General features: G+C 39.6%; 1 protein-coding gene across 1 annotated transcript in view; it reads right to left on the minus strand.

Annotated features, from left to right (window-relative positions):
• Positions 1 to 7,473: 7,473 nt before the first annotated feature.
• UBE3D (ubiquitin protein ligase E3D) overlaps positions 7,474 to 14,557 on the minus strand; it is a 232,058-nt gene continuing 224,974 nt past the window's right edge. Inside the window, exon 10 of the mRNA XM_060114861.1 lies at positions 7,474 to 7,597. Within this exon, the coding sequence (XP_059970844.1) occupies positions 7,532 to 7,597 (66 nt within the window). The 3' untranslated portion in view covers positions 7,474 to 7,531. The remainder of the gene's footprint in view (positions 7,598 to 14,557) is intronic.

Genomic DNA, 14,557 nt, shown 5'->3' on the forward strand with positions numbered 1-14,557 from the left:
ATACTGATTCACTGAGTTATGGCAATCTTCCAACTGTTGATGCATTTCATTATACAACATCAAAAACATCAATTAATATCACCACCAATCTCATCAGGAAAGTTTTTACATATTGGATTAAGCTCATGGTGGCAGATAACTTTTCCAAAATTCAAATTTTCACTTGATAAGTCAGAAGGAGAAAGACAAATACTATATGATAACACTTATATGGTGGAATTTAAAATATGGCACAAATGAACATATCTACAAAACAGAAACAGACTCACAGACATAGACAACAGACTTGTGGTTGCCAAGGGGGAGGGGGGTGGAGGAGGGAAGGAGTGGGAGTTTGGGGATTAGCAGATGCAAACTAGTATATATAGGATGAATAAACAACAAGGTCCTACTGTATAGCACAGGGAACTATATTCAATACCCTGTGACAAACCATAATGGAAAAGAATATGAAATAGATTGTATATATATATATATGTATAACTGAATCCCTTTGCTGTACAGCAGAAAATAACACAACATTGTCAATCAACTATGCTTCAATAACATAAGATAAAATTTTACCATTGGCAACAAATGATGTCAGTTGTTTTCCTTGAAGTGACAGGACCAATTCATTCATTTCTTTTTAAATGTCAGCTAAATATTCATGTCTCAATACCAGTTATCTGTAGTCATTTTATCAAGTGAAAAGGAAACATTTCCTGGTGTTCCAGGAAAAACATGCCTAGTTCAGCTACAACTCAACTCCACAAGTGATTTTCTTCAAAATAGCCATCCTACTTCACATGCAGGAGAAGTGTTTGTGCATAGTTTCCATTTACCCACATAGATTATTAAAAATATGTGTGCTCAACAGTCAAGATTTAATAATAATAATTTTTACTGCCCCATTGAGAACATTACAAAGTAAAATTGGCTTTTTGCTTGTTTATTGTTGTTTTACTGCAAGTGTGTGACAGTGAAGAATACAATGACAACTAGTACAGTTTGGACCCACTCCCTTGATTTGTGCTAAGGCACCAGCAGTTTTACCCACCATTTGATTTTTTTTTTTTTTTTTTTTTTTTTTTTTTTGCTGTACGCGGGCCTCTCACTGCTGTGGCCTCTCCCATTGCGGAGCACAGGCTCCGGACACACAGGCTCCGCGGCCATGGCTCGCGGGCCCAGCCGCTCCGCGGCATGTGGGATCTTCCGGGACCGGGGCACGAACCCGTGTCCCCTGCATCGGCAGGCGGACTCTCAACCACTGCGCCACCAGGGAAGCCCCCACCATTTGATTTTGCACCATCATTATTTGACCACAGAAAGTGTTCATTTATTTCTTGAAAATACTACTATTTTCTGCAATGGTGTTCCATGGAACACATTTGGAAAAAGCTGTATTAAATACTCCCTTTATTCCTTTCCAACTCCTAAATCTATGAAAGAATTTATGGTTGCACAAATCTGCCATTATCTCTTTGAACTGACATATATTTAGTGGGTGGGGACATTTTTACCAGTTTTCATTAGGCTTCAACGTTCTTTCCTATAATTTACACATCAAGTGTTTTTTTTTTTTTTTTTTTTCTTTTGCAGTACACGGGCCTCTCACTGTCGTGGACTCTCCCGTTGCGGAACACAGGCTCTGGATGCGCAGGCTCAGCGGCCATGGCTCACGGACCTAGCCACTTCACGGCATGTGGGATCTTCCCGGACCGGGGCATGAACCTGTGTCCCCTGTATCGGCAGGCAGACTCTCAACCACTGAGCCACCAGGGAAGCCCACAAATCAAGTTTTGACTCAGGTCTGTAGTACCTAACACAGTGCCTGCAACAAGAGTATGTTCTGAAAATGTTTATTTCGTTATACTTTATCATTTTAAAAGAGGATTTGAGGCATTTTACCAAAACCTACAATATAACAAATGCATTTTAAAAATATGATCAAACAAAAAATTGCACCATGTCAGGGCCCTCAGCATAGTGGATATGCAGTATGTTTACAACGTGGTTAATGCTCCTGTTCTGACTGATGGCCGTGATCAGAAGAATTTTTGGAACTATTTGATTTTCAAGGTTATAGAAACAGTCATTAAATACCTCTCAATAAAATTCTAATACACAAATAGCCATATCGAAATTATAAATTTAAATCCATTTGGGGGGGCTATGTTAATCACAGATAAAATCAGTCTAATTAAAGCTGTGACCCAGCCACACCAAAAGTTGCCTCTAGGAGAAATCTGAACTATTAATACTTTACCTTACTGTACCATACAAGTACCATAGAGAGGAAAGAGGAATAAACAGAATGAAATAACATTTTAGAAAAAGTGAAGCATGAACAATTATAAGAAGTGAGTTGAAAATTTGACTCAGAACTTCCTCATGGTCAAAAAAGCCATTAAATCTCACTCAGAAAGAAAAGCCACATTATGAACTTGGGTTTTAATAAGAATTAGGCAAAAAAAAAAAGAATTAGGCAGAAGAGAAGTCAGGGTCATAGCAAGTGGTCCCCATCCATAACCAGAGGTGGGTTGAGACAGTTTAATAAATATTAGATATAGATTTCTGTTTCAATTTATGAGTAGTAAAATATTACTTCCCTATAATTTTATTATTTCACTCATAATTTTAATAAAATCTACCTTTTAAAATAAAATCTACTTATGATTGTAGCTGTGAGGAACCAAGTTGTCCAAGTGTCCAAGGGGATTATCTGCCTCATTCATTGAACAAGTTAAAATCCCTCAAAGTTTTACTACAATAACTCAAGAATCGTAATAGCAGCACATGCCAATCATTCTAGAAGGATTAAAGTTTGTAAAGAAGTCTATATTTGTTACTCTATTAATTTACTTATTCAGGAAAGATTTACTGAGTATCTTTTGTGTACAAAACCACTGGCTGTGAGATATGAGCACCAACATAAGACTTTCATGTTTCCTTGGGGTCAGGTATCCAGGTGTGATAACTCATGCAAATAATTTTCCCCCAAATATAAAAATACTTGAGAAGTAGCTGAGAGCAAGCAAATTTTGCATTCACTAGGGATCATCTTTGACCATTGTGTACAGGGCTTGGATAAGAGCTCATATTAAGTAGATGTACTAATTTAGATTTGAGACTATATAGCACAATGTGAAATGGAGACACACACACACAGGAATATTACTCAGCCATAAAAAAGAATAAAATAATGACATTTGAAGCAACATGGGTAGACCTAGAGGATATCATGCTAAGTGAAGTAAGTCAGACAGAGAAAGACAAATACTGCATGATTTAACTTCTATGTGGAATCTACAAAACAAAACAAATGAACAAACATAACAAAACAGAAATAGATTTATAGATACAGAGAACAAACAGGTAGTTGCCAGAGAGGAGGGGTGTAGGGAGAGGAAAGAAATAAGTGAGGGAGATTAAGAGGTACAAACTTCCAGTTACAAAATAAATGAGTCAAGGGGATGAAATGTATAGTGTCAGGAATATAGTCAATAACATGTAATATTTTATCAGGTGGCATATTTTAACTAGATTTATCATAGCAATTATTTTGAAATGTATAGAAATATAGAATTACTATGTTGTGTACCAGGAACTAACACAGCATTGTAGGTCAATTATACTTAAAAAACAAACAAACAAACCCACAGAAAAAAAGATCAGATTTGTGGTTACCAGAGATGGGGGTGGGGGAGGGGAATTGGATAGTCATTCAAAAGGTACAAACTTCCAGTTATAAGATAAATAAGTACTAGGGATGCAATGTACGACATGATAAATATAATTACCACTGCTGTAGGTTATATATGAAAGGTGTTAAGAGAGGAAATCCTGAGTTCTCATCACAAGAGGAAAGATTTTTTCTATTTCTTTAATTTCGTATCTTTATATGATGATGGATGTCTGCTAAACTTATTGGATAATCATTTCATGACATATGTAAGTCAGATCATCATGCTGTATACCTGAAACTTATGCAGTGCTATATGTCAATTACCTCTCAATAAAAATGGAAGGAAAAATCAATCAGTTAATTAAAAATCTCCAACTCTGTCAGCTAACTGACCAAGGAGGATTTATAATAAAGAACCTTAAGAATGTGTCTTACTTGTCCTGAGTAGCATTTTGAGGGCTGGAAGGAATTACATATCTGAAGGATATATCCAGAGCCTCAGGAATTACATCACTTACCACAAATGGGCCTCACAAAAACAATGATGGTAGGTGACTTGTAGCACAGTGTTTTGTGTTTTGTACTGAACAATCTATTTGAACAAGAATAAAATTCAGGCAGAATTAGACTTGCTGAAATTCTCTAATAATCATTAGAAACCCTGCTACCCTTTTTGGTATGATGTGTTCCAGACACTGAGCAAATCTCTACAAACCAAATGAAACTGATGTTAACATCACCATTTTACCAATAAAGAAACTGAAAATCAATCAATGAAGTAAATAATTTGTAGAGGTCACATAGCCAAAAAACAGAAGAGGTAGGAAACAAATACAAGTCTGTCTTATTTCAAGTTCCATGCTTGTAAACGCTATGCAGACCCACCCTTAAAAAACTATTTATATTCTGCCAATTTCTGAAGAGGATTTGCAGGTAAAACCTAGGCTACTAGGGAAGCTGACATAATTTTAATTTAGCTTCCTCAATGCTCCTTTGTGGAATCCAAATAAGGCTCTCCCTCTATACATAAAATTATTTATCCTAACATTTGTACAGTCTTACCTTGGTGTTGAGCTTTCTGCCCAGAAGTTAAAGCAAGCAATTTAGCTATGACTGTGTTAGAGAAACGACAGAGAAGAAAACATGACTAACAAAAATGTAATTTTTGTCTTGGCCTCCATTCATTTAACAAATATTTATTGAGTAGCTTCTTCACATCAGGAGCTGTTCTTATGCACTGGGGATACAACTGTAGGCAAATAAAAGGATCTTTGCTTTCATAGAACATCCAGTGGGCAAGAAAGACATTTAACAAAAATAATACAATATGAATAAACAAACAAAGAAACAAAAACTAAGAAAGAGGCTCTATGGAAAAAGAATAAGAATCTATGAGGGCCTATAATGAATGAAGGCTTTAAATTCAGGGAAGCCTTCCCTGAGGAAGGGACCCTTTAGCTGAGATCTAGGTATGATATAGTACTGACACTACATAAAGAGGATGAGGTTCAAGAGAGAGCATTCTATAAAGAGAGGCTTGGTTCTTCCCTGGTGGTCCAGTGGTTGAGACTCCATGCTCCTAATGCAGGGGGCCGGGGTTTGATCCCTGGTTGGGGAACTAGGATCCTGCATGGTGCATGGCGCAATCAATCAATCAATCAATCAATCAATAAACAAACAAACCAGTGGCTATGTAAATCAATCACACTTCAAATAAAAATAAAAATAAGAGAGACTTACTTGTGCAAAGGTCTTGTGGTTGGAGGCAAGATGGCAGCATTGGGAACCTGAAAGAAGGCTCTGTAGATACAGGGAAGAGAGCAAGAGCAGGAGTGTGAAGGGAGTTGTAAGAATCTGTGAAAGGTGGCATATAGGACCATAATGATCTTTTTCTTTATTCTAAAAACAATGTAAAGCTAATGGAAGATTTTAAGAAGAAAGGATGGGCTGACATAGAATAGATGTGGATAGGCCACATGAGAAGCAATTATGATAGGTCAGACATGAGTGCATGGTAGCTTAGACAAGAGTGAGGCTGGTGGAAAGGGTGAGAACAGGAACATTTTGAGAGATATTCTCTATGATCAAATACAGTGATATGTTGGTGGTATGTTGGATGTAGACAGTGAAGGAAAAGTCAGCATCAAGAAAAACTCATGGGTTTCTGGCTTGTGCAAATGGTCTGATGAGATTATCATTCATCGAGATAAGAAATACTGAAAGAACATCATGTTTGGGGAAATGGCAAGCCTCTAAGTTCAGGGCTGGACATGTGGAGTTTAAGGTACTTTTGAGGGTATCCAAGAGAAGTCAGTGGGCAGTTGGACATATGGGACTGGAATTAGAAGCGAGATCTTGAATGAAAATAGAAATTTCCAGTCATCTAGACATCCACAGTAATTGAACCAGAGTTCTATCTGAGATTGCTTCGGGAAGGACTAGCGCATGAGGACAAAACGGAGGGTGGAGAACAAGCCCAGGACAGTGCTTCGAGGAAGAGGAGTATGTGTAAAGAACACAGAAGAGCTGTCCAGAAAATATAAGAGGGAAACAGAAGGATATTAGAGGATATCAAGAGAACTAAGGGAAGAAATCATTTTAAAAGGAGGCTGTGGTCATCAGTCATTGAGTGTCAAGATTATCAGTTGAATTCGGCTACATGGAAGAAAGACATCATGGCCTTCACAAAAGGTATTCTGGTGGACTGATGAGAGCATAGTTAGATGGTAATGTTCTGAGAGTAGTAAAGAATGAGCAATGATTATAGACAACTCTTCAAGAAATCTGGTTGTGAATGGGGAGAGGGGAAATAAGACAGAAGCTTCTAGGGATATGTGAAGTTTAAAAATTTATTTTACCTGGGAGAGACTTAAACAAGTATAACCGTGCATAGATATGATCCATACTCGTGGTGGAGGTGAAGACTGTGATCCAGGTGCCCAAACTGTCAACAAATGAAAGCGACCCAGAAGCTTCCAGATGACAGGAACCAGGAGGGGGTGGGGTGACAGAGCTGAATGGCACCAGCTTTAAAGAAAACAACTTTTCTTATAAGCAGGTAAGGGAGTACTAAGTTAGAAGAAGCAAAGAGAACATCAATTCCATCTCTAAACACAAGGTATGGAATGTGAGTGGTAGAAGAATAAAAGCCACCACTTTGAGATGGCCACAAGGAATGCCCCATCCTTGGGGAAAAGCCTGGTTTCTATTAAGGCAAGAGGGTCTTGGGAAAACTATGAAGAGGCTATGATATAAGGGCATCTGTCTATTAGACGCAAATCCTTGAGATCAAGGATTATTTCTGTATTGACAAAATAGTTTAGACCTATGCTTCTCAAACTTTAGTATACATCAGAATAACCTGGAGGACTGGTTAAAACAGGGTTTTTTTTGTCCCATCCTTAGAGCTTCTTATTTAGTAGACCTGAAATGAACTCAAGGAAGGATGTGCCTTTCTAATAAGTTCCCAGGTGATGCTGATGCTGCATTCTTAATTTTTTGAGGAATCTCCATTCATGATCAAGCTATTCTACTTCTGGGTATTTATCTGAAGAATATGACAGCACTAATTCTAAAAGATACATGCACCCCAGTGTTCATACAGCATTATTTACAACACCCAAGATATGAAAACGACCTAAGTGTCCATCAACAGATGACTGGGTAAAGAAGATGTGATACATGTCTTCTTTAGTCCAACTGTGATGGATAGCTCTTCTAAGCAGAAACCCAGGAGTACAAGTTACTTCTTCCTTGTAGTGATGCCATCTGGAACATGTGGCCTCCAAGGTCACATGGCAAAGAAGAGAGATCTGGAGAGTCATGTGATATGTTCTCAGGAGTCAAGTCTGGAAGTAGTTTATATCATCTCTGCAGAGATTTCATTGGCCAGAACTTAGTCACATGGTCCAAACATAATAGCGAGGGAGTCTGGGAAATGTAAAGGAGAACATGGATGTCTTGTGAGCATAAACAATCTCTCTCAAAGCATCTTCTGTCTCTAACTTCAGCAGAGAGAACAATGCTAGTCAAGATCCAGAGCTCAGTATATGCTGACTACTGGTTTAATAAATAGAATTGAATAATTATTGACTGAAATCTGGGTTTTAGTTTTCCTTTAGACACACAAAGCACCCCTTACAACTAACCATTGTTATCCACGCATACCCTTCAACACACACACACAAAGCATGCCTTTGCTGAGTTACCTTTTCTGTCCTTGCCTTACATTGCTACACTGGGGACATTCACAGATTGAAGTGATATGAACACGTTGAGATGGAAAAGAAAATTACACTGATGAAAAATACCAACCCTGAAGCATGTTCACTCCCCTTTGCTGTGAATCTGGACACTTGAAGGAGAGTATTTAGTTCAACAAGCAGCCTCCTTTTTGAGAAGCTTATGCCTTTGGGATGCTTCACTTCCTGTATTACCTTCAAGGCCTTCATTATATCTGAGGATGGTGACGGCCAAGTGACAGGAGAGCTGACAGTTCTATCAGCTGTAGAAGCAGGACAGGTCAGTCAAGACTTTTCACTTCTCTAGGTAATGAGCTGAGTTACCGAAGGCAACCCAGATTTCAGCAGGATGAGCTGCAGCGTCTTGTTACAAGATAAAATGGGCTCTTGAAGTCTGCTTTTATACTCAGAGATCCTCGGTCACTACTTGAAACGGAGAGTGTTAGTCCTGTTTCAAACTTGCCCTGCCAGCCTTTGGGAGCACCTTGTGCGGAGGACAGAAATACACACTGGGAGGGAGAGAGCAATTTTCTGGGTTCTGAGGTGTCAAGAGAGCACACTTTCTCCTCAACCACTTGTGGTCTTTCAGGAAAGAAAAGATCTTCTGATGGGTACTGAAGATAAAAGAGGTTATGTTTTAATAATGTACATCTTACTTTGAATCACCAATTGAAGCACAGGTCTCACAATGCTAAAGAATTACTTTGTTCAAGAAGCACATCTATTGGGGAGAAAATGAGAAAACTTTATGAAAAATAGTGAAAGACATTCCAGTGTGAAGTAAAAATGTATTATTCGATGTCTCAGTACAATTTGTGTGATGGGGCAATTCTAGTTAAAAAGTAGTTACATTGGCATTTTATCAGAAATATAATTTTCACAGCATATCATAGACGATGCATTAGAACATGTATCTAGCTGCGGCTTTGAATCTTTGCACAGTATAAATCTTATTTATCTTCAAGTTCTCATGATAGTGACCAAAGGAACAAAAAGTTCATTTCTTAATACTTGACCTTGGTGAGATGACTTTCAAAGGGAAGCTGAGACAATTGTAGCGACTGTCACTGAGTTCCCTTTTCAGGCATAAAAATACAGTGAGGTTTGCACAAACACGATCAGCCTTCAGATACCTACACACCCCAGGAAATGACTGGCTGAATGAGACTGTATTTGTAAAATGCCAATGTGGCTTAAGAGCTCCTTTGCTGGGAGAAGTTGCTATTTCAGGAATGAATGTCTTACTTTTTAATACTCTGCAGTGGAGATCTGGGAGCCAGCGCTGTCCAAAGATCTCACCAACACACACCACGCCACAGGTCACGTTTATTAAGGTGTTATTGTCCTTTAAAAACATGAAAATGGTATTGTTCTGGAATCAATTCTGCACTCAATAAATATTTATTGGTGCCTATTATGTCCAATGAAAATAATTCTACATAATTTTTAGTGAGTGCACAGAAAACTGAAAGCATGAGGCTCAGAATCAGGGTTCACGTTTCAGTACATGGATAGAGAGAGCAGTTCTAAGAAAGAAAATATGTCAAATTGCATTGGAAGGTTTGTTCAGGCACTGTCGTTGTAATGGAAAGCATTTTTATGAATTTTTTAATTAGCAAGACTTGGGTTTCTCCATCATCCTATCATTTTCTATTTGTGGGATCATGGGAAAATTACTTAAGGCTCAGTGAGCCTCAGTTTCCTCATCTGTAAAAGAGACATAATATTATGTACCTTGTAGAGTTGCCATGAGGATTAAGTGAAAGATATATGAAAAAGCCAAGTATGTAGTAAATGCTCAATAAATAGGAGCCATAATTGAGCTACAGTTGTTATTATTCAGCCTTCTGTGAAGAGGTGACTGTATTAAATGTTCTTTGTCAAAAAGAATACAATTTCTAAATAAAAAGTGCTATAGACTGAATGTCTGTGTCCCCCCATAATGCATATGTAAAAATCCATTCCTCAATGTGATGGTAGTATTTGCAGGATGGGCCTTAGAGAGGTGATTAGGTCATGAGAGTGAAGCCTTCGTGAATGGGGTTAGTGCCCTCATAAATAAATGAGACTCCAGAGAATTCCCTCACCCTTTCTACTATCTGAGGACACAGTGAGAAGATGGCCACCTGTGAACCAGGAAGCGTGCCCTTACCAGACACCAAATCTGCCAATGCCTTGATCTTGGACTTCCCAGCCTCCAGAACTGTGAGAAATAAATTTCTGTTGTTTATGAGCCAGTCTATGTGATTCTGTTATAGCAGCCCAAACAGATGAAGACAAAAAAGCTTTCTTTGTAAAAATTTTAAAAGGATCTAAATGCATGATAATATATTTGTATAACTGCTAACATTAAATATACATTAGCTTGTAAAGGCTTGTTAGCCCAAAGAGCTGGTTTATATTTCAAAAGAAATGAGGATGAAAAATAAGAGGAAATGAATTCTGACTTGCTATTTGATTATACTTTCTATTGTATATTTGGATTTTTAAATTTCCATTGACCTTTAAATTAAACTGTTTATGTGTCACAGAGTATATTCTGAGCATTCTTTTAGACAAGTCCCTAGGCAATTTAAAAGAACCATGTTAAGGCTGGATATGAACTACAGTATACACACTGAAATTTATCAAACACCATATGAGAGAAATATGACTCCTGAGTCACGGAAGCCAAAGAATTGCAAAAGTAGAAAGTTATTTTAAAATTTGCTCATTTTTTAATTAGCTCCTATAACATCATTCATCATAAAGTGTGAGAGACCTGTTCACAAATATCAGAATTTGAAGGTCACATTTGTATATATTATACCTGCTAGGTTTTCTCTATCTGGCCAATTGTCTAGAAGTAGGTTGTTTTTTCGCATGGACCAGACATACATTTTTAGAGTTCTCAAAAAATTTCATTTCTAGAAGGTTATGGTCACAGTTCCTGAAAGAAGAACTTCTTTATTTAGAAGCCTATTATCTTTTTAATGGAATAAAAAAGGTTTATATACCTCAATATTTGCCCTCAATATTTGCTTTCCTTTTTTTTTTTTTTTTTTTCTTTTTCTTTTTGCGGTATATGGGCCTCTCACTGTTGTGGCCTCTCCCGTTGCGGAGCACAGGCTCCGGATGCGCAGGCCCAGCGGCCATGGCTCACGGGCCCAGCCGCTCCGCGGCATATGGGATCCTCCCAGACCGGGGCACGAACCCGTATCCCCTGCATCGGCAGGCGGACTCTTAACCACTGCGCCACCAGGGAGGCCCTGCTTTCCTTTTTAACAAAATTATTTATTGATTACAATAAACCTAAATCATCAGGAAAAGATACATTATATTCAATACGCATTTTAATACATCTTATATTTTATAAAATGTTCTTTTGCAAATTATTTATGATATTTCTTGGAGTAATCATCATTTATTTGCAAGTTTAAGAAACAAGAATTTTTTGAAAAAATGTAGAAAATTTTTTAGAAAATCATGATCTATTTAATATTAATATATAATTTTTATGGCCACGTAATTTATTCTGAAAGAAGAACTTTAAAAGACACATATTGTAAAGAAATTAATATGTCTTTTACCAATACGAAGGTCTGGATTTCATCTTCCATACTGTTTGACAGACTTAAATGTCAGAAATCAGGAACAAAGCTTAAACATTCCATGCCATCTCTGACAAGGGTGTAAATTTAAAGGCTGTCAACACATTCAGTTTTAAAAAAGAAAGTAGGCTTCCTGGCAGTCACATTTTTCCACCGCTGATGACTCTGACTGTATCCAGAGAGGATGTGAACCAGCAAAGCAGAGCCAGGCAAGGAAGGAGCAGGACAAAAGGAAGTGAGAAGCATAATAAGGGAAAGAGAAAGAGAAAAAGAACAGTTTGAAAACCAAGAATAGAAATCATCACGTTATTTTTCCAACTGGCTCAACTACAAAGAGAATTCAAGAAAATCAGAACTATTTCCTCAGTAAGATGTGATAAATAAACAAAAGGAGGCGCCCCTTCAGGTCAAGTGTTTTTAACTTATATGCGATTGTCCTCGCGTGGGAAGAGGCACCCAAGGCCAGTGTTTTAAAATCACATTCTAAATAGATTACCTTTCATATTTTAGTTTTAGGAGTGGCCATACATTTGGACTCTTATCAAATCCAAGCCGTGGACTCTAAAAGTAACAAGGTGACATCTCTAATGAACTGATTTAAGGAATGAAAGCAGGATTTGGGAAACTAATTGGATTTCTTAGCTAATTTGCCCTGTTAGAAATAAATGAGGTAGAAGATGGCGGAAGAGTAAGACGCGGAGATCACCTTCCTCCCCACAGATACACCAGAAATACAGCTACACGTGGAACAACTCCTACAGAACACCTACTGAACGCTGGCAGAAGACCCCAGACCTCCCAAAAGGCAAGAAACTCACCACATACCTGGGTAGGGCAAAGCAGAGAGATTCCCGCACAGAGGAGCGGTGCCGAGCGGCACTCACCAGACCGAGAGGCTTGTCTGCTCCCCCGCCGGGGCGGACGGCGCTGGAACTGAGGCTCGGGCTTCGGTCAGAGTGCAGGGAGAGGACTGGGGCTGGCGGCGAGAACTCTGCCTGAAGGGGGCTAATGTGCCACAGCTAGCCGGTAGGGAGTCCGGGAAAACTCTGGAGCTGCCGAAGAGGCAGGAGACTTTTTCTTCCCTCTTGGTTTCCTGGTGCGCGAGGAGAGGGGATTAAGAGCTCCGCGTAAAGGAGCTCCAGAGACGGGCGTGGGACGCTGGGGCTGCTGCTGCCGCCGCCAAGAAGCCTGTGTGCGAGCGCAGGTCACTGTCCACACCGCCCTTCCGGGAGCCTGTGCAGCCTGCCACTGCCGGGGTCCCGGGATCCAGGGGCGGCTTCCCTGGGAGAACGCACGGCGCGCCTCGGGCTGGTGCAACGTCACGCCGACCTCTGCCGCTGCAGGCTCGCCCCGCACTCCGTGCCCCTCCCTCCCGCCCGACCTGAGTGAGCCAGAGTCCCCAAAGAGGCTGCTCCTTTAACCCTGTCCTGTCTGAGCGAAGAACAGACGCCCTCCAGCGACCTACACGCAGAGGCGGGGCCAAATCCAAAGCTGAGACCCAGGAGCTGTGAGAACAAAGAAGAGAAAGGGAAACCTCTCCCAGCAGACTCAGAAGCAGCGGATTAAAGCTCCACAATCAACTCCATGTACCCTGCATCTGTGGAATACATGAATAGACAACAAATCATCCCAAATTGAGTAGCCAGGAGTCAGTGCTGTGCCTCTGAGGTGGGAGAGACAACTTCAGGACACTGGTCCACAAGAGACCTCCCAGCTCCACATAATATCAAACGGCGAAAATCTTCCAGAGATCTCCATCTCAACACCAGCACCCAGCTTCACTCAACGACCAGCAAGCTACAGTGCTGGACACCCTATGCCAAACAACTAGCAAGACAGGAACACAACGCCACCCATTAGCAGAGAGGCTGCCTCAATTCATAAAAAGTCCGCAAACACCCCAAAACACACCACCAGGCGTGGACCTGCCCACCAGAAAGACAAGATCCAGCCTCATCCACCAGAACACAGGCAGTAGTCCCCTCCACCAAGAAGCCTACACAACCCACTTAACCAACCTTAGCCACTGGGGACAGACACCAAAAACAACGGGAACTACGAACCTGCAGCCTGCAAAAAGGAGACCCCAAACACAGTAACATAAGCAAAATGAGAAGACAGAAAAACACACAGCAGGGGAAGGAGCAAGATAAAAACCCACCAGACCTAACAAATGAAGAGGTAATAGGCAGTCTATCTGAAAAAGAATTCAGAATAATGATGGTAAAGATGATCCAAAATCTTGGAAATAGAATAGACAAAATGCAAGAAACAGTTAACAAGGACCTAGAAGAACTAAAGACGAATCAAGCATCGATTAAAAACACAATAAATGAAATAAAAAATACTCTAGATGGGATCAATAGCAGAATAACTGAGGCAGAAGAACGGATAAGTGAGGTGGAAGATAAAATAGTGGAAATAACTGCTGCAGAGCAAAATAAAGAAAAAAGAATGAAAAGAACAGAGGACAGTCTCAGAGACCTCTGGGACAACATTAAACGCACCAACATTCGAATTATAGGGGTTCCAGAAGAAGAAGAGAAAAAGAAAGGGACTGAGAAAATATTTGAAGAGATTATAGTTGAAAACTTCCCTAATATGGGAAAGGAAATAGTTAATCAAGTCCAGGAGGCACAGAGAGTCCCATAAAGAATAAATCCAAGGAGAAATACACCAAGACACATATTAATCAAACTGTCAAAAATTAAACACAAAGAAATCATATTAAAAGCAGCAAGGCAAAAACAACAAATAACACACAAGGGAATCCCCATCAGGATAACAGCTGATCTCTCAGCAGAAACTCTACAAGCCAGAAGGGAGTGGCAGGACATACTTAAAGTGATGAAGGAGAAAAACCTGCAACCAAGATTACTCTACACAGCAAGGATCTCATTCAGATTTGATGGAGAAATTAAAACGTTTACAGAAAAGCAAAAGCTGAGAGAGTTCAGCACCACCAAACCAGCTTTACAACAAATGCTAAAGGAACTTCTCTAGGCAAGAAACACAACAGAAGGAAAAGACCTACAATAATGAACCCAAAACAATTAAGA

Source organism: Mesoplodon densirostris, chromosome 12 (genome assembly GCF_025265405.1).
Source record: "Mesoplodon densirostris isolate mMesDen1 chromosome 12, mMesDen1 primary haplotype, whole genome shotgun sequence".
Taxonomy (NCBI): Eukaryota; Metazoa; Chordata; class Mammalia; order Artiodactyla; family Ziphiidae; genus Mesoplodon; species Mesoplodon densirostris.